This window comes from Cavenderia fasciculata (assembly GCF_000203815.1).
Source record: "Cavenderia fasciculata unplaced genomic scaffold Scf_Dfasci-F-a-25c12.r2-5, whole genome shotgun sequence".
NCBI lineage: Eukaryota > Evosea > Eumycetozoa > Acytosteliales > Cavenderiaceae > Cavenderia > Cavenderia fasciculata.
The window spans coordinates 1,994,167-2,021,282 of record NW_004457729.1 but is presented as its reverse complement, the minus strand read 5'-3'; the positions used below and the strand labels follow the sequence as shown (position 1 = coordinate 2,021,282).

Below are 27,116 nucleotides of genomic sequence, written 5' to 3'. Positions count from 1 at the left end.
TTTCTTCAATGGTATAAATTTTAAAAATTTTTAATCAGATATTTTGGAAGCTTTTCTTAAATTTTTTTTATTACTTTTTCTTTTTCTTTAAATGTTATAATCATCCAATAATTGTTTTAATTGATTTAATTTTAGAGGTTTTGTTAAAAAAGAATCCATTCCAACATTTAAACAATACTCTTTACTAAATTCCAAAACTGTAGCAGACAATGCTACAATAATAGCTTTTGATTTACTTGTTACTTCTTCGAATGATCTAATTAATGAACTTGCTTGTGCCCCGTCGCAACGAGGCATTTGTAAATCCAATAAAATTAATTTATAATTTCCTTTTTTAAACATTTCGAAACCATCTAGACCATCATCTGCAACATCACAACTATAACCCAAACGATTTAATTGCATAGATATTAATTTTTGATTGACAATATTATCTTCTACTACCAAAACCTTTGGTACAGGATCACGTAAAACCATTGGTTTTTGATTGGTGGTTGGTTGACAGATATCCTTTTCATTTTCCTTTTCCTTTTCTTTTTCTTTTTCTTTTTCTTTTTGTTGTTGTTCAGTTCTAACTTGTTCGATCATTTCATCAACACATTCCTCGTGGAATAGAATTTTAGATGTATTGATGATAGAGAGTGGTTTGTTTAGATGGATGTAGGGAGGATTCTTGGGCAACTTTTTAGCATTTGCATAACTAGTTACAAATATAACTTTGATACTACGATTTTTGTTTTGATAATAGGTTGCAGTATCAAATGCATACTTGTTCCAAACATTAATATCCATAGTCTCTGGATGAATAATCATCACCATTCTAAGGTTTTGATTATTAAACATTGTACTATTTTGATCGACATTTGTATTATTTAAAAAATCTTCCAATGCACTAGGTTTTAATGGTAGTGCTCGTAGATTAAATATTTGTTCCAAATTTTTACAAACTACATCTGTTGTTAATTGATAATTTCCAATCAATAAACATAAATATTGAAATGAATTATTATTATTATTATTATTATTATTATTATTATTATTATTATTATTTTGTACTTGATAATTTTGATGAATTTTAAAATCAACAATATTACAACTATTTGGAATTTCTTCAAAAATACCAGTCATTGAAAAAGTTGAACCTTGACCTTCAACACTTTTTTCCAGAGTCATTTCACCATTCATTAATTTTGTCAATCTATCACAAATGGCAAGTCCAAGACCAGTTCCTCCATAACGACGTGTAATGGATGCATCGACTTGAGAAAATGGTTCAAATAATCGATCCCTTTTTTCGGTAGGGATACCAATACCAGTATCCTCGACAGATACTTTAATCTTTATCTTTCCATTTACTCTTTCCAATATTGAAACATGAGTATAAATATGACCTTGATTTGTATATTTGACTGCATTTGATCCAACATTTAAAATGATTTGACGTAGTCTAATTGGATCTCCAATAATTTTAATTGCTACGTTATCTTCAAAATGTAATAAAAATTCGATTGGTTTATCTACACAAGACATTGACAGAGTAGATAAAGTATTTTCAATACAACCAATAAAATCAAATTCTATCATTTCCAATTCCAACTTTGATTCTTCTATCTTGCTAAAATCCAATACATCCGATGTTACAGAATGTAATATATCTCCAGACTTTTGTATCGTCTCTGCAATCTCTCTTTGTTCTTTTGTCAAATTTGTTGTTAATAACATTTCTGTCATTCCAATTAATCCATTTAAAGGTGTTCTAATTTCTATAAAAAAAATAAAAAAATTTAAAATATTAATATTTAATTTAATATTTATCTATATATATCTACTTGCCATGGCTAATAGTAGCAGTAAATTGAGTTTTAATTTTAATAGCTTTTAAAGCTCTATCTCTGGCATCTATTAATTCTTTGTTTTTTTGAATTTCAAGTTGAGATTTTATAGAAAGTTGATTATTTGCTTCTTCTAGAGAACTTTGAATTGCTTTACTTGCAGTAATATCTCTAAATACAACCATGAAACCCAAACTTGTATTATTTTCATCAAATAATTCTTTTATAAATACATCCAATGATAAATCGGTCGATCCATTTTCCTCTTCCAAAATTTCATCTTGATCGTCATCTTGATCTTGAACTTTTTTAAATAATTGTAATTCTGCCGATATACTCTTATTATTACTGTCATTTAATAAACTTGACAACATTGATAATAATGTAGTACTATTTGAAAAATATCTTGATTGGGTTTCCTTTTCTTGTTGTTGTTTTTTATGTAATTGTTGATGATAAAAAGAAAGTGGTTTCTTTTTTTCAAATAAACTAATACATTTGCCTGTAATTTCAAAATCCTTGTACCCAAAAACTGAAAATATGGGTCCATAGACTCTAATAATGATTCCATGTTTGTTTACCAAACATACACACGATGGAAATTGATCCAATACTGTTTTTGATAGTACCAATTGTTGTTTTACTTTGATACGTTCCATCTCTGCTGCAGCTCTCTTTGAAAGTGACATTAAAGTCGTATGAGAAATGGGTCTAAGAGAATTTTCACCAACTGAAAAAATTAATCCAATCACATCTCCTTTGGTATTAAATATTGGTATTCCAAGATATGATTTTATAAAATTATCTTGAATCCATTGATCACTTGGAAATAATTCTACTAAACTAGAAAAGAAAGGGAATAAGTAAAAGAGTAGAGATAATTTGGTTTTTAACATTAATTAATTACTTTTCAGAAAAGGAAATAATTTTCTTTTCATTTACAACCAATTCACATGGAGTACCTTGAGCATCATATTCAAAATTTTCAATTAATGAATTTTTGTTACAAAATGATAAAGTTATACATCTATTTGGTGGATAAAAATATGATACTGCTGCAAACTAAATAATAAAAAATAAAGAATGAAGTTAAGTTATTATTAGTTGATTTCTTTACTTTTTTTTTGTTTTTAATATATGTTACATTTGCATCTAAAACTTTACATAATTGTTGAGTTAATAAATTAAAAAAACTCATACTATCTGCATTGGTACATTCAATAATCATATTTAATAATGATTGATGAATTCTTCTTTCAACTTCATAACTTGTATGTTTAATTATAAATCTATATAAAAAATAATAAAAAATTAATATTTCTTTTCTTTTCTTTTTTTTTTCTTTTTACTCTCTCTCTTACTTTGAAATTAAACCATCAATAATTAAATTTTTTTCATTTAAAGAGATTGGGGAAATTTTAATTTCACCATAGATATGATTTTGACTTTCTAGAGGAATACGAATGACATTTGGTTGATCGAAATAAGGTTTAAAATCTTTACTATTTTTTAGAGTTCCAGAATCATATGAATAGGATGAAGAAACGATACCATTATCAAATTGAATAATGACATCACATACACCATAGTCATAGATTGATGCAATGGTAATACATTTGTTCCTACTACCAAGTAATTGAATGAGTGATTCTACTACATTATTGAAAAAGCTTTCATGTGTAGACATTAGGATTCGCTCAAAACATTCAACTTCTTTTGAATTTACCATAAATGGTGAACTTGCTACAGATGAATCTAATAATTTAGCCTCTGGTATTAATTGATTCGAATCAATTGATGTCATTGTTGTCGTTGTTGTTGTTGTTGGTGTTGTTGGTGGCGTTGAAACTGGAAGAGGATTAACTGATAATTCTAAAACACGTGATGTTGTTGAAGCAGTTATCGGAGTAGGAGGAGTAGAAGAAGAAGAAGAAGATAAAGGTGATAAAATTGTTGTTTGGCAAGTATCAATATCCATTCCATTTTCATTTGATATTTGCTTTTCCTTTTTCTTTGATTCAAAGTAAGTTGGTGATGTTGGTGTTGTATTGTTACTACTATTACTACTATTTCCATTACCATTTGTCATGACTGGTACATTTAAACTTTTTAAATGTTGATTGATTATACATTGACATCCTTTTAATTTACTTGTTGAAGGTGATGAATTTACATTATTATTATGATTATTATGATTATTATGATTACTATTATTATCATTTAATACAAATGGTGTATGATGATGATGGTTTGTTTCAGCAGATGAATTGAAAAATGTAGAATAGGGTAAATGTTCTTGTCTTGCTTTATATGGTGAAGATGTTGATAATGGTGATGTTGTTTGAGAAGATGAAGACTTTTCGAAACCATTGTTTTGTATCATTTTTTTTTAGTAAATATTTATATCTCTAAAAAAAAATATAATATATATATTATAAATAATAATAATAAATAATAATAATAGTGATTGCCTCTCTGTCTCTAATTAATGGGCTGTGTGTGTGGTTGTTGTTGCTATCAAATTTTAAATTTGTTTATAAAAAGGGTTAGGGTGGTTGTGGGGAAGGGAGGGAAAACGAAATTGAAGTAAATATTTTTAAAATAGAATTACTACTACTACTTCTACTTGGTTAAGTTTGTTAGTTTGTAATTTTTATATGAATGATTAATATTAATATATTATTAATGATATTGGTTAAAAACAAAACAAAAAAAGAGAAGAAGCAAAAAGATAGAAAAGAGGAGGACAGTTTATTAATTAAATCTATTTCATTTAGATATCTTAGCCCCAAGACGAAATTAACAAGGTACCTTTTTTTTTTTTTTTTTTTTTTTTTAATTTTCTTTTTTGCTTGCCCAACATCCAAAAAAGGTAAATGCGTGGTTGGCCTTGAGATTTTTAAAAAACTTTGAAGTTGACAACATCATCGATCTTGTTAACACCTATTGTGATATTTATTTTCAGGTTGTTTGTGGTAAGTGTACAACATTCTATTTATATCTTTCTTTATATCTCTTTAATAACCAGATGAAATAAAATATTGAATCATTTCATCAAAATGTTTTATGGATAATGAAATTGGTAATGTTGATAATACACATATAATCATTGTTGTTGTTTTCCCAATTAAACATATTTTCTTATTTTTCTAGAAAAAAAAAAATTAATAATATTAATATTTATATTTCTATTTCTATTTCTATTTTCTATTTATTATTTTCTATACTTTACAGTCATTGAAATAATATTTTGATTTTCATTTTTTAAAATTATATAATCTTGTATATTATTAATTTTAATACTTTTAATATTTTCTATATTATTTTTATCTAATAAATTGATTATTATTTCTATTTCACATTCCATATCTTTTGCATTGACCAATTGATCTATACAATTGTAAAGATAAAAATGATCAAATTTATAAGTATTTTTTAATAAATTTAAATAATTACTCCAATTATTATTTTCATCTTTGTTTTCATAATCTTTTAAAATGTTTGAAAATAATTTTCTACTATTTCGATCATGTAATCTAGATAATTGCATTTCTGATTTAATTTTACATATTAAACCAAAATGTATTGATTGTTTTAAATCTATTTCAAATTTTTCTATATCTCTTGCCAAATGATTTATACATTTATCAACAAGTGATATTATTCTTTTTGGTTTAAAAATATCATTAAAAGCCAATGTATGATATTGACCACAAGAAATTAAATGAATATTATCCAGTAATCTATCATTTATACGTTGTGGTAAAAGATTATCAATTGATTCTAAAATATGATCTTGTTCTGATAGCAGACAATCAATTTTAAATCTTTCTTCATCATCCATTTCAACTTCTGTGCTATTTTGAATAAAACTAGTAGGTTCTAAAATTTCTCCATTTGAAAGTTTGGTTGTTTGATTTTGTTCAAGTGGGAATTGAGCAGTTGAAAATCCTCCTTGTTTGTTTGATCCTCCAAGTGCAACGGTCATTCTAAATGTTGGTGATTCATTTTCAACCAACGCTCCTCCAAATAGATACAATTGACCATAATTTGAAACCACTGCATTGTGACCTGCACCAGCACAAACAGATACTGCAAAGATATCTAAAATCTCTTCAATTGTAGTTGGTAAATAGCTTCCCTCATCTATTTGACCATTTCCAAATTGTCCAAATCTATTCTCTCCAAATACATATACTTTTCCATAATTATCTAATATTATATTATGATAATATCCTGTTGATATTTCTTTTATCTCCTAAAAAGAAAAGAAAATGAATAAATTAGAAACAAAAAGAAAAGATTTTTTTTTTGTTTATAAATATTTACATTTAAAATAATAATTTGTTTTGGATGATTAATAAAACTTGGTTGATTTTCATGGTCGTCTAGGTCAAAACCAGTTGATAAACCACTACCACAAGAATAAACATTTCCATTATAATCTAAAAATAGAGTATGATTAATACCACATGATGATGATTTAATATTATTAAATAAAGGTATCAATGTTGGTATAATTATATCTATTTCTTCCTCTTCTTTTCCAAGACCCAATCTACCATAACCATTCTTTCCCCACATATAAACTTGACCATCTTTTGTAATGGCTGAACAATGATGTAGACTACATGATACTGAAACGATAAAGACTGGTGAAAAGGATGGGAAGACTATTTTGGTTGGTAAAGGTACAAAGGGTGATTCATTCAATACTGGGTAGCCTAGGAGAAGAGATGGTCCCCACGAATAGAGATCACCGTCTTGACTGATTGCAAATGATACCTCGCAACAAACAACCTTGATAAACTTTTTTCTTGTATAGATTTGATCCAGCTCTTTGACTATAACTGGGAATGGTATATAATTGACAGAGGTGGCAGTCCTCTCTGTGCTATCTCCGTTTTGTCCAACTGAACAATCTCCAAAAAACCATACTCTATTTGTTTCTTTTAAGAAATTAAATTGGTTAGTAGAGAATCAGAGAGAGAGAAAAGAGTAATAGATGTATATACCATCAATCAATAGAGAATGTGATTTGCCTGCTGATATTGATATAAACTTTAAACCGTTACCACTGCTACTACTAGAATCATCTTGTTGTTGTTTTGTATTATTAAAGTTTAATAGAGTTGGTGTTAGATTGTTTGTAAGAGGTCCATGACCTATTCTACCTGATCCCCAACTGTACATTGTTGTGTTTGTTCTTTTGTCAATGAATATAAAACAAAGATTTTGTATGATCGTCTTTGTGACAAGATATTTTTTTGAATTTTTTTTACTTGACAAATATTTATATTTCAATATTGTTTTTGATTGAAAAGCTTAAAAGAGATCACATGTAACAACAATTTCAATGAAACAACTATCAAGGAACGTTCCACTCCACTCTCTGGTTCTCACGTTCTTGATTAAGGATGTAATTATACAATAAAAAAGGTTAAATCATTTTAAAACATAAAACGATCTCATTAATTTATTGATTTCAATCTATATTATCTAGAAATATCATTGCTCGTCATAATCTAGTTGGTATTTTGGTATTGAACCTTTCTCTGATGTTTTTGATTGAAAGTTGATTGGAAGTGAATGAAAAAAAATCGACTATTTCACAAGCTAAGTAAAATTTTGATCAATTTTTGTCTAGAAATTTAATTTTAATCAACTCATTTGTTTATAATGATTATAGGTATGTAATTATTGATATTATATAAAATCAATTGTATTTGATCAGATTTCGGGGGAAATTGGGGCTAAAACGCCAAGTTTCTAAAAACCTCAACAGTTACATGCCAGGGTATGTAAGCTGGTCAAAGCAGTGTGACTTAAGATCTCATCCTACGGGTTCGTGGGTTCGAACCCCACCTCTGGCAAACTTTTTGAACTTTTGTTTTTTCGCTCAAAGTTGGCAGATTCATGCTTTATTTCACTTGGAAACATCATCATTTAGCTGTATTGTTACCACTTGTAAACGTTTTGAACTTTTGTTTTTTCGCATGAAGGGACATGAGAAATCTTGCGCCAACCTAATTAAATCAAATAAATCTAAAATACACTTTTGTACAAAGTAAAAAAAAAATGTTTTTTCGCATCCTTTATTTCACTTGGAAAATGCGCCCCTGTAAGGTGATACATAGGAACTCGAGTGTTTTTTATACTGAATTTATTTTTGTATTTTTTTCCTTTTTTTTTTTCTTTTTTTTATTTTTTTAATATTGATATACGAGATTAATGATGTAATAGTTAACATCATATACATTATCACTTTACAACTCATTAGATCATTTAGTACGAAATCATAATATATTAATCACTTTGCTTTGTATCATTAAATTCTTGGATGTTTTTGGCAATGTAGACGTGTCGTCGGCAAACTGGAGTAGCTTGATCCAGTGGAGGTGGACAAGAGGTGGTGGCTTTCGCTGTTTCGATCCAAATGCTGGTGGTGAGGGCATAGAGAGAGACTGGTGGCTTTGTCGTTGTGGTATGCCTTGTATGCGACCGTTGTTGATTATGCTTCTCACCAATGGCTAGGGGATCAAATTGAGTAGGTGATATTGGATCCGATAAACTTTCTGATTCTTACTGAGGACATGAAAGGTCTGTCGCTTCACCACTCACCCAAGATGCCGACTGAAAGTTTAATTGGCCTTTGGTCTTTTATAGGCAAAAACTTTGTCTCCTTTTTGTTATTTATTTCAAGTCGTCAGCTCACCCCTCACCCAATTATACTATAATTAATAATCACTTACAATAAAAGAATTAAACCAAACATTTTTTAAAAAGGGGCGAATTTTTTTTTTTTAAAGTAATTCTTTTCCTGTTCTCTCCTATCGGGAAGAGTAGTACTCAGAAGTTACAAAGTTTTATTAATTATACTTTTTAATTGACCAGCAAGAAATAAAGATTATCTCAAGAAGAATTAAAGTTAATTTGTTCTGGGGGGTTGTCCATGTCTATGATACATGTTGTATGGACGTTGATCATGTATCTTATTGTATAGTGTCAAGCATGTTGGATTGTTTTGGATTGTTGCTTGTTCTAAAAATAAATTGGTTAAAGATATAGCTATTTTTTTTTTTTTTTTTTTTTCTCAGCAGTATTGGCTGTATTATTGTTTTATAATTATTCGATGTTATTATTATTATTTAGTAAATTATTATTATTGGCAGATGAAGAGAGAGTAAAAAAAAATGAAGGTGTTGAGGAGGATGAAAAAAATGAGGTTGTGGTGATCAATTAAAGATGAAGGGTACGCAAAGTCTTGTACATCTCCAAATGACTAGGTAGTGCGATCTTGTAAACAGTAGGATGGTTGTAGTTGGAGGAGAATCGAAGGATGATAGTTTGTATTCGTTCTGTAATCGTATGTATTACTGATTCGTCGGTTTGGTTCATTAGAGCCAAGTGCCATCGATTACATAATTCTAACGTCTTGTCCCAGTTTACTTTTATAATATGTCGCATATCACTTATCAATCTAGCTCGCAGGTATTGTTCAGTGAATGGTTCATCTCTTTGGTGACGTAGATCATTACGTCGGAACCATATTCGTGTTGCAGCGACCAAGTTTATAGTCATTGGAGTTTGTTTGAGGTTGAGGAGGGTGATGTCCCAGACTGGTGGTGGAATATTGTTGGCAGCAGTAACCTCTTTCAGTATCTTCACTGGCAGCGTGGTCTCCTTGCATTGGAAGAACAAATGCTTGGAGGATTCATCTTTGCCACACGTCACACAGGTGGAGGCGACTGGGTCACCCCTGACGAGCGGGAGACATTTGGTTACGTATTTCCAAACCAGATCTCGACCCTTTGGTAGTACGATGGTAGATAGAGCAGCTAGTGCATTCATTGGATACACTCTGTCATCGGTTGCTAAGATCTTTTGGCCTGGGGTCGGGTCGTACACGTTCCACTTTTCGTTGGCTATGGTCAGCCTTTGGAGGTACACTTGTTTGAGAGGTACTCTTCCTCTTTTGTCTGGTTCCATTGCTGGCTTGGGTACAGCCTCTCTGCTGACGTCGTAGGGTTGGGCTTGTAGCCCTCTAAATTTTTGGGTATAAAATGGCCTAGAGTCAAAAAACTTTCAGTCGGCATCTTGGGTGAGTGGTTAAGCCGACAGACTTGAAATCTGTTTCCTTCGGGAGCGCAGGTTCGAACCCTGCAGATGTCGAAATTTTGTTATTTTGTTATTTTGTTATTTTGTTATTTTGTTATTTTGTTATTTTGTTATTTTGTTATTTTGTTATTTTGTTATTTTGTTATTTTGTTGGGTTGGGGCCAAAACGACTCTTTTTGATGTCCTCTTGTTGTACTCTTCATTTCCTATCGATTGCACTCGGTTTCATTCTTTTTCACCGAATCCCTGCCGAGAAAACATCTAAATAAGTATAAGAGGACATCAAAAAGAGTCGTTTTGGCCGCAACCCAACATAACCTTTTTTTTTTTTTTGATCAAAAAACAGCACCAATTCCAATCGACAACCCTCTCCATTTTGGTTGAGATAATAATAAAACTACTTGACCATATTGAATGTAAACGATGAAATAATAATTTTTATTTCGGTTGGTTTAAATATTTCTGGCATTTTTGAAAGGTAAAATGAGCTTGTTGAAATCTCCTCTCATTGGTTGAGACCCGACTCCAAAGATATTGTCCTTGTTGATTGGTTGAAACTGGCCATCCCTGATACCTTTTCATTTTTAATCGTAGATACTTCTTCTCCACCCTCTAGATCTTTCGAATCAAAGGCCAATAATTTGATTAGTTCAATTCCACCTGTTCCATTTGGTGTCTATTTAAACAAGTATCATCAGTTGTGAGGTACTGGTTGGTTGTTAAGGTACAACAGGTTGGCTTTTAAATAAAAGATATAAAGAAATATTTCATGAAATGATTGATGATATAATAATTTGAAATGAATAAATAAATAAATAAATAAATCAATATTAATATATCTATCTATTCTTTCTTTTTCATTTTTAAACATTAACATACTTTTCTTCTTTTTTAATAAAATGGATTTATCAATTAAAGGATGGACAAGAAGATGGAGGAGGTGGAGAGGTAGTTTGTTATAAAATGAGAGTATTGATCTTTTGTTGTAACATCAGCATTGTTGATCGATTTATGAACTTGCCTTTGTTTCGAGTTTTCGATTGGGAGAGTATAGTGCAAGCTCGTTGTTTTCTCTGAGACATGATCTGGCCCATTTGCGACCCGTATTGTTTCTGGAGCGATTCAAACTCTATCTATTGGGCTTGCGATCAAAGTATCAACAAATAAAAAAAAAAGGAACATTTTTCAAAACGTTTACAAGAGGTAACAATACAGCTTAAATGATGATGTTTCCAAGTGAAATAAAGCATGAATCTGCCAACTTTGAGCGAAAAAACAAAGACCAAAAAGTTTGCCAGAGGTGGGGTTCGAACCCACGAACCCGTAGGATGAGATCTTAAGTCACACTGCTTTGACCAGCTTACATACCCTGGCTTGTAACTGTTGAGGTTTTTTTGAAACTTGGCGTTTTAGCCCCAATTTTCCCTGAAATCTGATCAAATACAATTGATTATCATCAATTACATACCTATAATCATTATAAACAAAGGAATTGATTAAAATTAAATTTCTAGACAAAAATGGTTTGATAATATAGTTCATTTGTTCACTAAAAATGAGAAAATGTCCATTTTTCAAAAAATAAAAACATCTCAATTTGGACTTTAACCCAAACAAAAGTCTTTTGACCAGAGAATGGTTCGCTACCAAAATCCCAACCAAACTACTACGAGCAATGATATTTCTACATAATATATATTGAAATCAATAAATTAATATGATTGTTGTATGTTTTAAAATGATTTAACCTTTTTTATTTTATAATTATATCCTTAATCAAGAACGTGAGAACCAGAGAGTGGAGCAGAACGTTCCTTGATAGTCTTTTCATTGAAATTGTTTTTGCTAATCGCAGACAATTCAGCATGATGTGGTTGAAGAATAGCTTTGGCGTCACCAACATGTGATCTCTTTTTACCTTTTTCAATCTAGATTGAAATAAATAAAAAAAAAAAAAAAAAAAAAAAAAAGAGTTAGAAACTAATAATAATAATCAATTATCTCAAACTTTTATCTATCTTTTATAACTTACAATACCAACAGAAGGACCAGTCCAAGCAATAAAGACATCCTTGATATTACCCTTGTTACCAATGATACCATCCTTGAAACCTTCATCGTTTTCATTGTAAACTACTCTGATCAAGATGTATGAACATTCATTATCTGCAAGACTAGCAACCAAAGATGGTACACCAGAACCAGTCTTTTTTAACTCTAGAGTATTTGCATCCTTGTAACCTAATAGAATCCAATTTGCAACATTATCTGGCTTTTTAAACTTTTCCAATTCTTGTCTTATTTGATCTGAATTTGATACTGATACCATGATTTATATATATAAAAGTAATAATAATATAGAGAGTGAGAGATAGAAAATGATAATTCTGTAAAAAAAAAGGTGAAGTTAAAAAAAAGAAAGGGGACAAAGGCAAGAGGTTTTTTTATTTTTCACGACCCATTTTTTTTTTCAAAGAACACACACCCATTAATTTATTGCCTTTTTTAAAAAAGTCTATCTTTATATTTATTTGTTTACTTTTTTTTATTTATTTTAGATTTCTCATTGTTTTTGTTAATTTTAGACCAGTTGAAGTATATTTAATTTTTTTAAATATGAAATAAGAAATACCTGCCACTACCATCAAACCACCAACCACTGACCCAACTACAATTCCTGCTATTTGTGCACCTGTCAATGATCCATTTGTACCATTTTCATCTGGACAATTATAATTTACAAGTACTACTAATTTGTTGTTTCCATGTTCATATGAATGACAATTTGAATTGTCTTTGTTATTATTATTATTATTATTGGGATCATAAGTTAAAATTTTAATTGATTTTGGTTGACCAACTTTTTGTTGATGAGTCATTACAGTCATATTCATTTGATCTTTTAGATTTTGATTGACTCTGATTGTTATAGTTCCATTTTGACCAAATGTTGCCGTTTCTGTAACATTTAAATGATCAGATGTATTAAATGATACGATGGTCATTAAAAATCTACTACCAGTACCAATATCACGACTATCATTACTTTCACTATAATTACCAACGATGGTCAATTGACTAATACTCTTTTCATCACCAACCAACAATTCCTTATTTTCAACTGAACCTCTAATCGTTCCATTACCCATTAATTGACCATCCAAATTAATTGTTTGATTTGAAGAGACACTTGCATTATTTGATACCACCAATGAACCTTGAAGTGGTTGAACAAGTGTATGAATTGTAGTATTTTTAGATACCATAAATACTCCATTATTTCTAACTGGTACATCAATAAATACATCATCTTCATCATCTGAATCTTCATCTGAACTACCACTAATAATTTCAATGATTCCATTATTTATAAATGATGAAGTGGAAGAGGAGGATGTAGTATCATTGTTGATTAATCTAATACTATTATTAAATTTCATTAAACCTTGTTCATTATTTACTATAAAACTATTAGAATCTATAAATATTAATCCATTTGATTCCATATTTCCAATATTTTGTATAGTTGTTGAATTTATAATAAAACTTGAATTATATTTTAATATCGTAGACTAATTAAAAAAAAAAAAGTAAATAAATAAATATTCCATTTCTATTTCTTTTTCTATATATTTTGTTATTTACATTGTATAGGTTAAAATCAGAATCAATTAATATAGTTTGATTTAAATTTATAAATAAACCATTGATATTTGAATTTGAAGCATTTGAAGTGAATTGACCAACATTTAAAATATCGGCACGAATGTTTGAGTTTTGAGCATTTTCAACAATGAACCGACCACTATTTGTAATATTGATTGTATTTGTTTCAATTTCCATTACATTATTGATTGATCTAAATTCACCAGATATATCCATATTACCTTTAACAGTGAGGATATCATCTTTGGTTGTATAGTTTACAATACTACGTGATTGATCAAACAAGATTAAATCTTCATAAACAGTCACACCAATACCAATACGCAGTGTTATATTACTTGTACTATCTGATCCAATAATCAAATTTTTAATTCCAAATGCTCCTTGAACAAGGTTTAAATCTGTATCTGATTGTGTATAATATAAATCTTGTTGTGTTTGTCCAAAAGATAGTGATAAATTTAAAACAATAAATATTAATATATATATAAATATATATGAATATAAATATTTCATTGTTGTGTGTATATGTTTTATAAATAGAATAAAAAAAGAACAATTGAAACTGTGTTGGTATAGAGGTTGTCTGTTTTTTGCCCCAATAAAGTGGTTCTTTTTCGCACATGGTTCACTGCGCACCATGATCAACACAAATTCGATGAAAGATGGTGAGTTGATGGATTTCGTTTTTTTTTTTTTTTTTTTTTATTTATTCAATTTTTATTTATATTTTTATTTATTCTTCTAAATATCTATATTCAAAAGTAAATTCAGTTTTCTTTCTTTGGCACCAACCAGTTTCATAGTCAAAGTAGACATAAGTTCCTTGTTCATATTCGGTTGTAATGTATTTTGGTTCTTCGTGTCTTCTAAACCAAGTTAGGTATTTCTTGTGATATCTCCAACCTTGTTTTTTCAATTCTCTCGATGCCAAGAATTGTTGATAGGTTCCTTGTTTAAAATAAAAGATGAAAAATAATGTATCGATATCAAACTTTTCATAAACAATTGGATTCTCAAATAATGGTAATGGATGTTGAGGATAATAATTTGGTGTTTGTAATTTTTGTGTTTTTGGCATATATGGTGGCAATCTAAAAAATAAATAAAAAATAAATAGTTAATAAAGTTTCTTTTTCTATTTTCTATTTTTTCTATTTACCTTTCATAATCTTTATAATCTGGTAAATTTTTAAAACTAGTTTCCATCATTATTCTAGTTATTGAAAGATTATCTTCATATTGTCTAATTGAATTTTCAAGATTACCTTGTTGAGCTTGTTGTTGTTGTTGTTGTTGTTGAAAATGTAACTGTTGTTGTTGTTGAACTTGTTGAGCTTGATGTAATTGTTGATGTTGCAATTGTTGTTGTTGTTGTTGTTGTAATTGTAATTGTTGTTGTTGTAATAACATTTGTTGATGTAACATTTGATTACTACTGTTATCATTTGTACCAATTCTAGACATGGTAGCAGATGATAATTCAGCCAAAGTACCAGGATAGAAATTTGAACCAGAATCAAAAGTTTCATTGTTTTTGGTATCATCACCGCTACCACCAATAATATTACCACTTTGATCATAGATTGGTGGAGAAGAATGAGGTGGTGAAATGTGTTGTTTACCAAGATTAATTTGTGACATTCCATCTTTTAATTCATTTAAATCATCCATTGAAGATCTTGGTTGTTGTTGATAAGATGGTTGAGATTTTCTCATTCCTCCATATTGTTGTTGTTGTTGTTGTAATTGTTGTTGTTGAATTAATTGTTGCATCATTTGAATTTGTGCATCCTTGTTTTGATGTAATTGTTGTTGTTGTTGTTGTTGTTGCAATTGTTGTTGTTGTAACTGTTGTTGTTGTTGTTGCTGTTGTTGAATTTGAGCTTGTTGTAATCTTTGAGACATTGGAATATTACCCAAAGATGATGGATACATTGTATTTGGTGTCAAAGGTTGTTGTTGCAATTGTTGTTGTTGTTGTTGTTGTTGTTGTTGTTTAACATTTACATTTGATTGTTTAGATTGTACATTATGATTTGATTGTTGTGGAATGGCTACAACAGAAGGATTTGATAATATAGTTGGAGATGGTGAATTTCTAGAAGTTGGTTGTTGTTGTTGTTGTAAAACTGTTGTTGGTGATGGCATTCTAGGATTATTACTACTACTACCAATACTACTACTACTACCAATACTACTACTACTACCAATACTACTATTATTAATTAGAGGAGGAGGAGTAGAAATATTTTGAGGTGGTTTAATATCTTTTACAGAAGAAATATTATAATTTCCATCATCTAAATATAAATAAAAAAGATTAATAAATATTAAAATTCTTTGTTTTTGTTTTCTATTTCTATTTCTATTTTTTTTTTTTTACCTCCAATTAAATTCAAGTTATTATTAATTTCATCATTATCTTCATTTGTAGTTTCATCTGAAGAATCATCAATATCATCATCATCATCGATATCAGATTCAGATTCATCGATAGTGATATCATATTCATCACCATCTTCAGTGATTTTTAGATTAAAACCACCATAGATATCGTCTGGTTCTTCACAATTTTCATCTTCATAGTTTTCGATATAGTATTCTACACTTTCCTTTAGTCGATCGATTTCATCGGCAGCGACACGATCCGATTCCATGACACGGGCCAAATAGTCGAGTGCCCTGTAATGGTGTTTATGACGTTCAAGATGCTTTTGAATGACTTCAAGCTTCCCAGAACTATCAGTCTTTCGCTTGCGTTGTGCATTTTGTATATTGTCAATGTCGGTTTCAAATTGATCAATCTGTGTTTTCAAATTCGATATAGCTTTGCTTGTCCAATATCTAACTTGAATCTTTGTATCACTATCCTTTGCAATGGCACCTCCCAATCCTTCTTTTGAATATGCTTTAGTTTTTGATTCTTTTTCACATACTTTAAATTGTTCCATTTTCTAAAATATAAATAAAAAGAAGAAAATATAGTTAGAGAAATGTAAACATATTATATCTCTTTTTTCTTTTTTCTTTTCTATTTCTTTTTCTATTTCTATTTCTCTTACTTGTTCAACTAATTTTCTACAATCAACAAGAGGAGTTTTATTTTTAACTTCATTGTTACTTATCCAACCTTTGATTTGATCTCTATATCTTTGTAACTTTTTAATCTCCTTTTTCAAATCACCTTCATACTTTTCTCTTTGATTGCTACTAGTTGCTGAATAAACCTTTTTCAATATAGAATCAAATTCTATTACTCCATCTCCTACTTTTTTAATAGTCTTATCAATCTCTCCTAGAAAATGAAAAGATAAAAAGATAAGATAAGATAAGAAAAGGAAGTTCTCTCTCAAAGTTAATCAGTCATCATTTTGTTAAAGGTACCTTGTAATTTCCTAACGTTCATCGTTTTCTTTCCTTTCCTCTCCTCTCTTCTATCTATCTATCTATCTATTTATATATATCTATCTATTAAAATGTTTGTACAAGCGCATATACATTAGTAATCAAAGTGCATCTTCATCAACTCTTTGGAGTTTTTTTTTTTTTTTTTTTTTCTATTTTTTTTTTAATTTTCCAAAACAAAGATGAAACGCGTGAGTATCATTATTATTATCTTCTTTTATTCAATATCTATCTACTCCTATCTGTATTGAAAATGACCACGTAGACAATTGGATGGATAAGGAATGAACCGAAAATATCTCTAGAGGAGGTAAGGGTTGTTTGAACTTTTCTTTTACACTTTCAATGGTTTCAACGTTCACCATTAATCTTTTGTTTTGTTATTAATCATTCATTTCAATCAATCAATCAATATTTATTCATCTAGATAGAAATGAAAAATAATCTATTATTATTATTATTATTATTATTATTATTATTAGTAATCTTTACACTTGGTAGTAATGCTGACACAACCAACTCAAACTCATGGGTATTGATTGAAACTTTTAATGAAGAAGGATGTGATTTGGATAGTTCAAGTATTGGTGGTACAATGTTACTATCAGGTACATGCATCACTGGACAACGAGTGTATTGCAACACTGACAACAATACTGTTACAGTTGAACAATATAAAGATCCCGGATGTCGAACCAACATCACCAACACCACTGAATACACATCTGGTGAATGCAACACAGTCTCTCAAATCTATGGTTTCTACAAGACTTACACTTGTTCGACAAGTGAACCATCAATACCACCTCGTTCATTGTCCTTGACTACCTACACGACATGTGACAGTGCCACCATGCAAATACAAGTGTCACAGTGGGCTCCATGCTACAAGTGTGTGGCTGTCAGAAGAGGTAGCATCCCCAACAAAAGTAGTAGTGGTGGTTCTGCCTCTGCCTCTTCTGGCCATGCTTCTTCTGGTTCTAGTTCCTCTGGTTCTGGTTTTAGTTCTGGATCATCAGTATCAGGTTCTGGATCAGGTTCGGGATCAGGATCAGGATCTAGTTCTGGATCATCAGGAAAAGACAAGATTTCAACTGCCTCGATTGATAGCAACCTCGACAGATACTTTAAATTCTTGGATGAAATTAACTTTGGCAACCCAAGTCTAGTCAATGATGATGATGATGTTGTTGATGACCAAGGAGTAGGAATCATGGTAGACTCTGGAACTGCATATTCAACTGCAAGTGCAAGTGGTGGAAGTGGTTCAGGATCGGGTAGTAGTGGTCCAATCAATATTGTTGTCTTTACTTTTCTCCGTTGCGGCCAAAACTACAGTGAAAATCACAGTTATCACAATGGATACTTCCAAACAGCCGGCGCTGGTAGTGTCATGTCAACGGGCAAGTATTCATCTGGCCAACCATATGGCCAGTGGTCTAGTGGTAGTGGTTCAACAGGAGGTTCTGGTTCTGATGGATCAGGTTCATCTTCACAAAATGGTTGTTCCATCAAGCCCGCTAGTGTTGGTTTCACAAACAATTATCAAGAATGTGACAGTGGTCAATGGTTTGCCGTTACTTGTACTCCACCATATAGTCATGCTTAAACAATTAAAGAAAATAAAACAATTATTTCGATTGAAAATGCAAGATCCAAATTTCCTCATCCTCAAGAAATTTAACTAGATATTTTCAAGAGTTTTCCGAGCTCAATTCAATATGGGTTCGAGAAACCTATCGCTTTGGGATACCAAAAAGCTTCACACTTATAAATCATCATCATCAATTTCAACATTCACTACTATTAAAATAGATAGAAATGAATTATTCATTATTATTAGTATTCGTAGTAGCAATCTTCTTTAATTTTAGTGTTGTTAATGCTACCAACACAAACTCATGGGTGACAATTGAAACTTTTAATGAACCAAAGTGTGATTCGGATAGTTCAAGTATTGGTGGTATTGTTTTAATATCTGGTACATGTATCAATGGACAACAAGTATCTTGCAACACCAACAATAATATCGTCACAGTTGAACAATACAAAGATAAGGAATGTCAAACCACCGTCACCAACACTACTGAACACTCCTCGGGTGTATGTTACACAGTCTCTCAAGACAATGGTTTCTACAAGACTTTTACTTGTTCTGCCACTACTCCATCATACCCAGCTCGTTCATTGGCCATTTCTACCTACAGTACATGTCAACAAACCAACAAACAACTAGAAACCCTGCGTTGGATCCCATCTTACAAGTGTATGGCTATCCTAAGAGGTTCTACTCCTGGTACTGGTACTGAATCTGCGTCTGCCTCTGCCACTATCTCTTCTGGTTCAGGTTCTGGATCTGGATCTGGTTCAAGTTCAGGATCAGTCTTGAGAAATCACCACAATTTCAACTCTAACCAATTCAACAACCAGATTTCAACAGTTGATATCCTAGATAGATACTTTGATTTCTTGGATGAAATTAACTTTCCAACTACTATTGAAGAAGAAGAAGAAGAAGATCTATTCAAGGTATCACATCGTATCGGATCAGGTTCTGGAGGAGTCCAAACAGGTACTGGATATGGAACAGGTACAGGATCATCGGGAGGTGGTCCATTCAACAGTGCAATGTATGGTATCGTCCTTTGTAACCAAACCTACAATTCCTACAACACCTATGCCAATCAAATACCAACAGGTTCAGCTACACATAGTGGTGTCATGTCAACGGGCAAGTATTCAACAGGTGATCCATATGGTTCACAAATGGGCATTCCAACAAAAAGTGGTGGCAGTGGTAGTAGTGGAGGTGGCAGTGGTAGTGGCAGTGGTGGTAGCGGTATATCTTCACCAAATAGTTGTTCTATCCAGGCAGTCGTTACTAGCATAGGTAAGAATACTCAACAATGCTACCAAAATCAATTGATCGCTGTTACTTGTACTCCACCTTACACTCATGCTTAAAATATAATATAATATAATAAAGCATTTTATATTTATAAATAAAGAGTATTATTAAAATGAATGAATGAATGATCGCTTTACTTTGTGTTAGACTTTTCTTTTTTTTTTTGATAAAGATAAACACTCAAGAGAGTTAAATTATTTATTTATTATTATACACATATATAACATTTTCTATCTATCTATCGGTTTCTTGTGGTTGTTGAAAATGACCACGTAGACAATTGGATGGACGTCCTCAAGGTCAGGACTAAAAATATCTAGATTACTAGAACCTTCCTTTTACACTTTCAACGGTTCAATCACCTTCACCTTTCTTGTTGTTGTCATAGTTTTATTTATCAATCAATATTCATCTAGATAGAAATGAAAAGTAATCATTCATTAGTATTAGTATTAGTATTAGTAACAATCTTTACTCTTTCTATTTTTGTAGATGGTAGTAATGCTGATACAACCAACACAAACTCATGGGTATTGATTGAAACTTTTAATGAAGAAGGATGTGATTTGGATAGTTCTAGTATTGGTGGTACTATTGTACTATCGGGTTCATGTGTAATTGGACAACAAGTGTCTTGCAACAACAATATCATCACAGTTGAACAATTCAAAGACAATCAATGTCAAACCACCATCACCAACACTACTGAATACAAATCGGGTGTCTGTAATACTGCCTCTCAAATCTATGGTTTCTACAAGACTTATACTTGTTCGTCAAGTGAGCCATCAATACCACCTCGTTCATTGTCCTACAATACCTACACCACTTGTGACAATACCACCATGCAAATACAAGTCTCAAAATGGGTTCCAACCTACAAGTGTATGGTTGTCGGAAGAGGTAGCATCCCCACCAGTGGTTCTTCCTCTGCCTCTTCTGGTCATTCTTCTTCTGCCTCCTCTGGAAATCCCTTAACTGGTTCTGGTTCTGGTTCTAGTGGATCAGCCTCCTCTGGTTATGCTAGTTATGACAATTTCGATGGCAAGAAATCAACTCTTGATTTCCTCGACAGATACTTTGAATTCTTGGATGAAATTAACTTTGGCAACCCAAGTCTAGTAGTCACTGACGATGATGATGATGTTGATGACCAAGGTGTAGGAGTCATTTTCGATAGTGGAACTGCAACCGATGGAGCTTACAGTGGTTCAGGAAGTGGCACAGGATCAGGTAGTGGTCCAACCAATGTTAATGTTGTTGTCTTTGGTCTCCTCCTTTGCAACGAAAAATACAACGAAAATTACAATTATTACAATGGAAACTTCCAAACAACTTCTGGTCCTGCTGGTAGTGTCATGTCAACAGGCAAGTATTCATCCGGTGATCCATATGGTTCACAAATGCTCACTGGTGGAGGTACTATTTCAGGTTCTGGTGGATCAGGCTCATCTTCACAAAATGGTTGTTCCATCAAACCCTCCAGTTCTGGTTCTGGTCCCAATTTTCAACAATGCACCCAATACAACCAATTGTTTGCCGTTACTTGTACTCCACCTTACAGTCATGCTTAAACGATTAATCATCATCATCATCATTTAAATACAATAAAACTCGAGTATTAAAAATGAAGTCCACATTGTTGATGTATTGTTGTTGTTTTTGTAGATGTTGGTCTATTTTTTTTAATGGGGGCAAGTGAATACCTTTAATTTTATTTATTTAATTAATTTTGATTTGTTTTTTTTTTTTGATTCCCTGTAGAGACTTGATCACTTTCACTAAAAACAACAAACAATGGTAAATCACTTTTTAAAATCTTTTTATCTTAAATAATGTATAATATCAAATCTTTAGTTTCCTTTATATCCAAACATCTACCATCAGTCTTCAAGGAACTAAGAAAAATTGGAAAACAGTTATGGTTAGCATTGGACAACCATCTCACAGACTTTGCAAGCAAGTTAAGAAACATAAGACCCCTCAATTCAAAGTTGACCATCCCCATTGCAATATTAACTGGTACCAAAGAATCTTATCGTTCCATATATCGGGCAATCCAAAATCCAAATGCTAGATATATAATGTTGGCATCAATCACGGTTGGTGGCACCTGTGCTTGTGGGGTGATCATTGCATTACAACTAAATGGTCGTATTAAAAATACTTCTGAACATTTTAGAAATGTTGGTCAAGTCTTAGAAGTTGCTCAAAACTGTATCGACTTTGCCTTTGATTCAAAAAACAAAAAAAAATAGACCTACTCTTGTAAATAATAAATAAATATTAACTGTTTTTTTTTTTTTTTTGAATCAAAAAAGACAATGCCTTAGATATTCCAATCATTGAAGACCAAACCAATGTATATGTTATTTGTCAGAGCTCTAAACATGCAATGCACCAACACTCAAACAACCACTTTTTGATTTATTCCATGATACAGTTGATCAAAAATGATATTTAAATTATTTTTACCAATTTTGGATCAAATAAATAATACTTATTAATAATACTATTGACATTGCCCAACTTTCAACGATTGTTATAGATCTGATCTTTGAAAAAAAGATGTTACACTTTTTACATCTCTTGGTACTAAGAGGACTGTTTTAGTAGATAGTCATGATCATCAAATTTTGGGTCGTGTCAGATATTTCTGTTTGTAAAACAATAGGTCAACTGGTTTCGTATTTCTCGACTTAAGATGGGGGGTTGAATAAGTAGAGTTGGTCGGCTTTATCAAATGAATCAATCATTAATATTATTAGTTAGCAGTTACTAATAAAACAAGAGATAGTATTATATTAGAGATACGACGGTATAAAAGATAAAAATGATAAGATTAGTATTATTGGTTTCAATGATAATGATGATGATGATGATAGCATCATTATCCGATATTGCTGCAGCATACAATGGTGTATTGATCGTTGAAGGAGGACAGAAATTAAATCTTACAACCTTGGATGTTAAAACAGGTGATGTAAACCAATTACTAGTATTCCCTCAAACTGGTGGTTTCGTACTACCACTCACCTACCAAGATGATGTACTTGCTTATATTACATACCCATATCAACCCCAACTAATTTATTTAAATACTGTAAGTTTATATTGATTAAACATCATTTAATATAGTCAATGATTTATTATTAATTTATTATTTTTTGAAAATAGCAAACTGGTACAATCGAAAAATCATTTAATTTACCGCCAGCATCTTCATATGGGTATGGAACATCCATATTGTCAGGTGACGGGTCTCAATTCTATACACTCTTTACAGGATCAAATAATTTCTATTTATATAGATTTAATATGATTGATGGTTCATTAGACAAGTATGTATTACAAACAAAATAATTAATTTATAGTTTATTTGTTTATTTATTTCTCAATTATAATTTTAGATCATTTTCAATTAAATCACCAACATTTATTGATAAGATTAATGGTGTAAATTTACAAATGACATTTGATTTTACTACCAACCGTGCTATTGTTTGGTTCAATGCATTTGGCTTGGTAATTATTTAATTTATATCTGTCTATCTTTTTTTTTTTTGATATTAACTTTATCCTATTTTATTTATCGTTTTTAGAATGATAAGCAACAACACGAACAAGAAGAAGAAGAAGAAGAAGAAAATGTTAATGGAGAAATTATTACCTGTAAAATAACACAAGGATGTAATTATCTATTTGGTTTTGATTTACGTAAACAACAAGTTATCAGTAGTGTTGATCTTGGAGTTGGATTTTCATACAATCAAATAATCGAATTTGGTACACTCTCTGGTGACTATATCATTGGTGTTACTGCCAAGACATCTTATCATCCACTCTCGGCCATGCAATTGGACATTTCAAGTGGCAAAATCACATACACCCAACCTAGCTTTGGTCTCGACACTTACTACACCAACATTGTTTCAGGATTCCAAGATGGCCTTGCTTTTGTCTTGGCTATCAATGCATGGTCTGTCGGTGACCCAACTTATTTCATGGTTTATGATCTTGAAAGTAACCAAGTGCTCTCAAATGTAACTTGTCCACCAAGTTTCTCCGAAACATATAATGTTTTACCATACTAGGTACCTTGTTTGCAAGGAAAATAAATTAAAATATCCAAGCTTGGGTAAAAATCAATGGTTTGCCCTTACTTGTAGTCCTCTATACAATCATAATAATAATATTTCATTTTAACTATATTTGTATTGCTTAAGCATGATTGTAGTATACAAATATAATATCTACAGTCATGTTTTGCAAACAACATAGACCTTACGTCAAATGTATCCATCTCTGCTGCAATATTGACTGGTATCAAATCCTATCATTCCATTGGTCGTGCAATCCAAATGCTAGAAATATAATGCCAGCCTTACTCACTGCTTGTGGGTACCTGTGTTTGCGGCGTGGTCATTTTATTGCTTCTATTTGGTCGTATCAATAATGTTGGAGATTTAAATTCTTCCTTTATCACTCAACCAAACTTTTAAATTAAAAAAAACAAAAAAAAAAAACAATTAAGTGTCATTGATAGATAACTAACCAACTAACAAACTTTAGTTATCAATGAACTAACTAAATGACCGAGTGTAAATAAATAAATTAAAAATATTATTTTTTTTTTTTGAATCTAGATTTCATAAAAACCAAATTACTTTAATCGATCGAAATAGTAAAACAATGATGAGTTTAAATGCAGTACCCCACTTTACGGGAATATGATTTTTTATCCGCAGATCAAATTTGCCAGAGTGCAAATGCCAAAAAAGGAGATGGATGGTTAGTGAGTATAGAAACCATCCAATTCAAGAAATCATATGATGCATTTTGGAAAATTATAAATAGCTCCATGAAATGGAGGAAATTTAATGATTCAATAAACCCAATTTACAACAAACAAACAATCAACAACAAACAAACAAATAATAATTTTTGTAACATTATTGTATATATATATAAATAAATTATTCAAACTTGTACAACAAACAAACACAACAATCTAAAAAGGTACGTAACATTCAATGTTCAAATTATCACTCTCTATCATCGCATCAACCCCTCACATTTGGTGCCCCTTGTTTTCACACTAAAAAAAAAGAATAAATGAAATTTATGATTGATTTACAAACAAACAACATACGTACACACACAAAACATATGCAACACGTTTTACCATTCCTATCACTATCATATTCTCTCTCTCTTTCATTCATTTTCACTCAAACCATCATCAATCATCACATCACAATCTATCTTTTCAATTTCTATCTATATTTTACAATAAAAGATTTTTAAATTAAAATAGTCCTAGGAGTGAGTTATCCATTATCGTTATTCGTCTTCCTATCGTTTGTATCATCCCAATTTATAATAATAATAAATATAATAAATATATATTATTATTTCATCCTCTCTATTTAAATACCAACAACCATTCAATTTCATCTTCAACAACAATTACATTATTCATTAAATTCAAAATTAGACATTGTTGTTATTAACAATACATACAAGTAAAAAAGTATGATTAACAACAACCACTCATCTTGTTTGGATTATTTTTAATTTAATCATATTCTATTTATCCTTCCTTTCAACAGTTGTTTTAACTCCTTTTCCTCCTTTCTCCTTTTTATTTAATTTTCTATTTCTATTTATTTTTTTTTATAGATATGCAATCAAATAATAATAATTCAAAAATGATGGTAAAAGAAATGATTAAAGAACAAGCCAAAGTATTACAAAAGGAATGGGACAGTAATCCAAGATGGAGTGGAGTCCAAAGAGACTATACTGCCGAAGATGTTATCCGTCTCAGAGGTAGTTGTCACGAAGAGTATAGTGTAGCCAAGAGAAACAGTCAACGTCTTTGGACAATGATGAATGACAAGACTAGCTTTGTTCCAGCTTTGGGTGCTCTCACTGGAAACCAAGCCATTCAAATGGTTCGTGGTGGATTAAAGGCTATCTACTTGTCTGGTTGGCAAGTGGCTGCTGATAATAACACCTCGGGTCAAATGTATCCAGATCAATCTCTCTATGCAGTAAACTCTGTTCCAGAGTTGGTTCGTCGTATCAACAATAGTCTTCGTCGTCGTGATCAAATCGAATGGGCTGAAGGTAACCTTGAAAACTCTTATCTCGACACTCCCATCGTCGCCGATGCCGAAGCTGGTTTTGGTGGTCCTCTCAATGCTTTTGAATTAATGAAAGCAATGATTGAAGCTGGTGCTGCTGGTGTTCATTGGGAAGATCAATTAGCTTCAGAAAAGAAATGGTAAATTAGAAAAAAGAAAATAGAAAATAGAAATTAAAAGAATAATATTAATACTAACTTTTTCTTTCATTTCTATTTATAATTAGTGGACATATGGGAGGAAAAGTATGTGTACCAACAAGTCAACATATTAGAACATTGAATTCAGCTCGTTTGGCATCAGATGTAATGGGAGTACCAACATTGATTGTTGCAAGAACCGATTCATTGGGTGCCAGTTTGTTGACATCGGATGTTGATGAACGTGACAAGAAGCATTTGAATGGCAAACGTACTGTTGAAGGTTACTATGAAGTCAATAAGGGAATTCAAGTTGCCATCGACCGTGCACTTGCCTATGCTCCCTATGCCGATGTTCTCTGGATGGAAACTTCCACCCCATCGATCGAATTGGCCAAAAAGTTTGCCGATGCTATCCATGCAAAGTACCCCAACAAGTTGTTGGCCTACAACTGCTCACCATCATTCCATTGGAAGCAACATCTCTCAACCGAGCAGATTGCCACCTTCCAACAACAACTCTCTGCCATGGGCTACAAGTTCCAATTCATCACATTGGCCGGTTTCCATGCATTGAATCTTGCCATGTTTGAATTGGCTCGTGAATACAGTGCCAAGGGAATGCCAGCCTATGTATCTCTCCAAGAACGTGAATTTGATTTGGAAAAGGTTGGATACACTGCCACTCGTCATCAACGTGAAGTTGGTACCGGCTACTTTGACTCGGTCACTCAAGTTGTCTCTGGTGGTAAATCCTCCACCCTCGCTCTTGTCGGTTCAACCGAACAAGAACAATTTGATGAACACATTGAAAAAAAGAAACAAGAACATAATTTATCAAAACAAAAAGGTGCTTCTTCTGCTCAAGTCTAGAAACTAAAATAGAAAACAAAAA

General features: G+C 31.3%; 12 protein-coding genes and 3 non-coding genes across 15 annotated transcripts, besides 1 other annotated feature; 7 read left to right on the top strand and 8 right to left on the bottom strand.

The window, feature by feature from the left end:
• Positions 1–87: 87 nt before the first annotated feature.
• dhkF (histidine kinase) lies at positions 88–4,215 on the bottom strand (the record flags this gene model as incomplete). The annotated part of the gene is made up of 6 exons (XM_004359038.1): positions 88–1,763; positions 1,834–2,305; positions 2,423–2,675; positions 2,740–2,894; positions 2,977–3,121; positions 3,194–4,215. 6 exons carry the CDS (start codon positions 4,213–4,215, stop codon positions 88–90), a joined length of 3,723 nt encoding a protein of 1,240 aa, XP_004359095.1.
• Positions 4,216–4,849: 634 nt separating this feature from the next.
• On the bottom strand, positions 4,850–7,025 carry DFA_01122 (regulator of chromosome condensation domain-containing protein; the record flags this gene model as incomplete). The annotated part of the gene is made up of 5 exons (XM_004359037.1): positions 4,850–4,981; positions 5,065–5,222; positions 5,289–6,090; positions 6,162–6,781; positions 6,848–7,025. The coding sequence occupies 5 exons, from the start codon at positions 7,023–7,025 to the stop codon at positions 4,850–4,852; spliced, it is 1,890 nt and encodes a 629-aa protein (XP_004359094.1).
• Positions 7,026–7,623: 598 nt separating this feature from the next.
• Positions 7,624–7,705, top strand: DFA_01121. Its single transcript has one exon. It is a non-coding gene; the product is annotated as a tRNA-Leu (tRNA).
• A 433-nt stretch (positions 7,706–8,138) lies between these two features.
• DFA_01120 (uncharacterized protein) lies at positions 8,139–8,607 on the bottom strand (the record flags this gene model as incomplete). Its single annotated transcript, XM_004359036.1, has 2 exons — positions 8,139–8,403; positions 8,585–8,607. The coding sequence occupies 2 exons, from the start codon at positions 8,605–8,607 to the stop codon at positions 8,139–8,141; spliced, it is 288 nt and encodes a 95-aa protein (XP_004359093.1).
• A 217-nt stretch (positions 8,608–8,824) lies between these two features.
• On the bottom strand, positions 8,825–10,532 carry DFA_01118 (Group-specific antigen; the record flags this gene model as incomplete). The annotated part of the gene is made up of 3 exons (XM_004359035.1): positions 8,825–8,873; positions 9,265–9,876; positions 10,525–10,532. 3 exons carry the CDS (start codon positions 10,530–10,532, stop codon positions 8,825–8,827), a joined length of 669 nt encoding a protein of 222 aa, XP_004359092.1.
• On the top strand, positions 9,924–10,004 carry DFA_01119. The gene has a single exon. It is a non-coding gene; the product is annotated as a tRNA-Ser (tRNA).
• A 498-nt stretch (positions 10,533–11,030) lies between the features above and the next one.
• Positions 11,031–11,117: a sequence feature (Short protein (DFA_01117, EGG21241.1) was converted to a misc_feature.).
• Positions 11,118–11,242: 125 nt separating this feature from the next.
• DFA_01116 lies at positions 11,243–11,324 on the bottom strand. The gene has a single exon. It is a non-coding gene; the product is annotated as a tRNA-Leu (tRNA).
• A 398-nt stretch (positions 11,325–11,722) lies between these two features.
• On the bottom strand, positions 11,723–12,279 carry DFA_01115 (uncharacterized protein; the record flags this gene model as incomplete). The annotated part of the gene is made up of 2 exons (XM_004359033.1): positions 11,723–11,878; positions 11,983–12,279. The coding sequence occupies 2 exons, from the start codon at positions 12,277–12,279 to the stop codon at positions 11,723–11,725; spliced, it is 453 nt and encodes a 150-aa protein (XP_004359090.1).
• Positions 12,280–12,499: 220 nt separating this feature from the next.
• DFA_01114 (uncharacterized protein) lies at positions 12,500–14,132 on the bottom strand (the record flags this gene model as incomplete). The annotated part of the gene is made up of 2 exons (XM_004359032.1): positions 12,500–13,522; positions 13,596–14,132. 2 exons carry the CDS (start codon positions 14,130–14,132, stop codon positions 12,500–12,502), a joined length of 1,560 nt encoding a protein of 519 aa, XP_004359089.1.
• A 220-nt stretch (positions 14,133–14,352) lies between these two features.
• On the bottom strand, positions 14,353–17,025 carry DFA_01113 (NOT2/NOT3/NOT5 family protein; the record flags this gene model as incomplete). Its single annotated transcript, XM_004359031.1, has 5 exons — positions 14,353–14,710; positions 14,779–15,919; positions 16,003–16,573; positions 16,682–16,914; positions 17,004–17,025. The coding sequence occupies 5 exons, from the start codon at positions 17,023–17,025 to the stop codon at positions 14,353–14,355; spliced, it is 2,325 nt and encodes a 774-aa protein (XP_004359088.1).
• A 432-nt stretch (positions 17,026–17,457) lies between these two features.
• Positions 17,458–18,633, top strand: DFA_01112 (uncharacterized protein; the record flags this gene model as incomplete). Its single annotated transcript, XM_004359030.1, has 1 exon — positions 17,458–18,633. One exon carries the CDS (start codon positions 17,458–17,460, stop codon positions 18,631–18,633), a length of 1,176 nt encoding a protein of 391 aa, XP_004359087.1.
• A 212-nt stretch (positions 18,634–18,845) lies between these two features.
• Positions 18,846–19,988, top strand: DFA_01111 (uncharacterized protein; the record flags this gene model as incomplete). Its single annotated transcript, XM_004359029.1, has 1 exon — positions 18,846–19,988. The coding sequence occupies one exon, from the start codon at positions 18,846–18,848 to the stop codon at positions 19,986–19,988; it is 1,143 nt and encodes a 380-aa protein (XP_004359086.1).
• Positions 19,989–20,354: 366 nt separating this feature from the next.
• Positions 20,355–21,506, top strand: DFA_01110 (uncharacterized protein; the record flags this gene model as incomplete). The annotated part of the gene is made up of 2 exons (XM_004359028.1): positions 20,355–20,361; positions 20,425–21,506. 2 exons carry the CDS (start codon positions 20,355–20,357, stop codon positions 21,504–21,506), a joined length of 1,089 nt encoding a protein of 362 aa, XP_004359085.1.
• A 261-nt stretch (positions 21,507–21,767) lies between these two features.
• Positions 21,768–22,714, top strand: DFA_01109 (uncharacterized protein; the record flags this gene model as incomplete). Its single annotated transcript, XM_004359027.1, has 3 exons — positions 21,768–22,149; positions 22,501–22,590; positions 22,701–22,714. The coding sequence occupies 3 exons, from the start codon at positions 21,768–21,770 to the stop codon at positions 22,712–22,714; spliced, it is 486 nt and encodes a 161-aa protein (XP_004359084.1).
• Positions 22,715–22,765: 51 nt separating this feature from the next.
• On the top strand, positions 22,766–27,094 carry DFA_01108 (isocitrate lyase; the record flags this gene model as incomplete). Its single annotated transcript, XM_004359026.1, has 9 exons — positions 22,766–23,035; positions 23,110–23,162; positions 23,244–23,273; positions 23,343–23,457; positions 23,535–23,975; positions 24,192–24,295; positions 25,250–25,437; positions 25,615–26,221; positions 26,308–27,094. The coding sequence occupies 9 exons, from the start codon at positions 22,766–22,768 to the stop codon at positions 27,092–27,094; spliced, it is 2,595 nt and encodes an 864-aa protein (XP_004359083.1).
• Between the last annotated feature and the right edge of the window lie 22 nt (positions 27,095–27,116).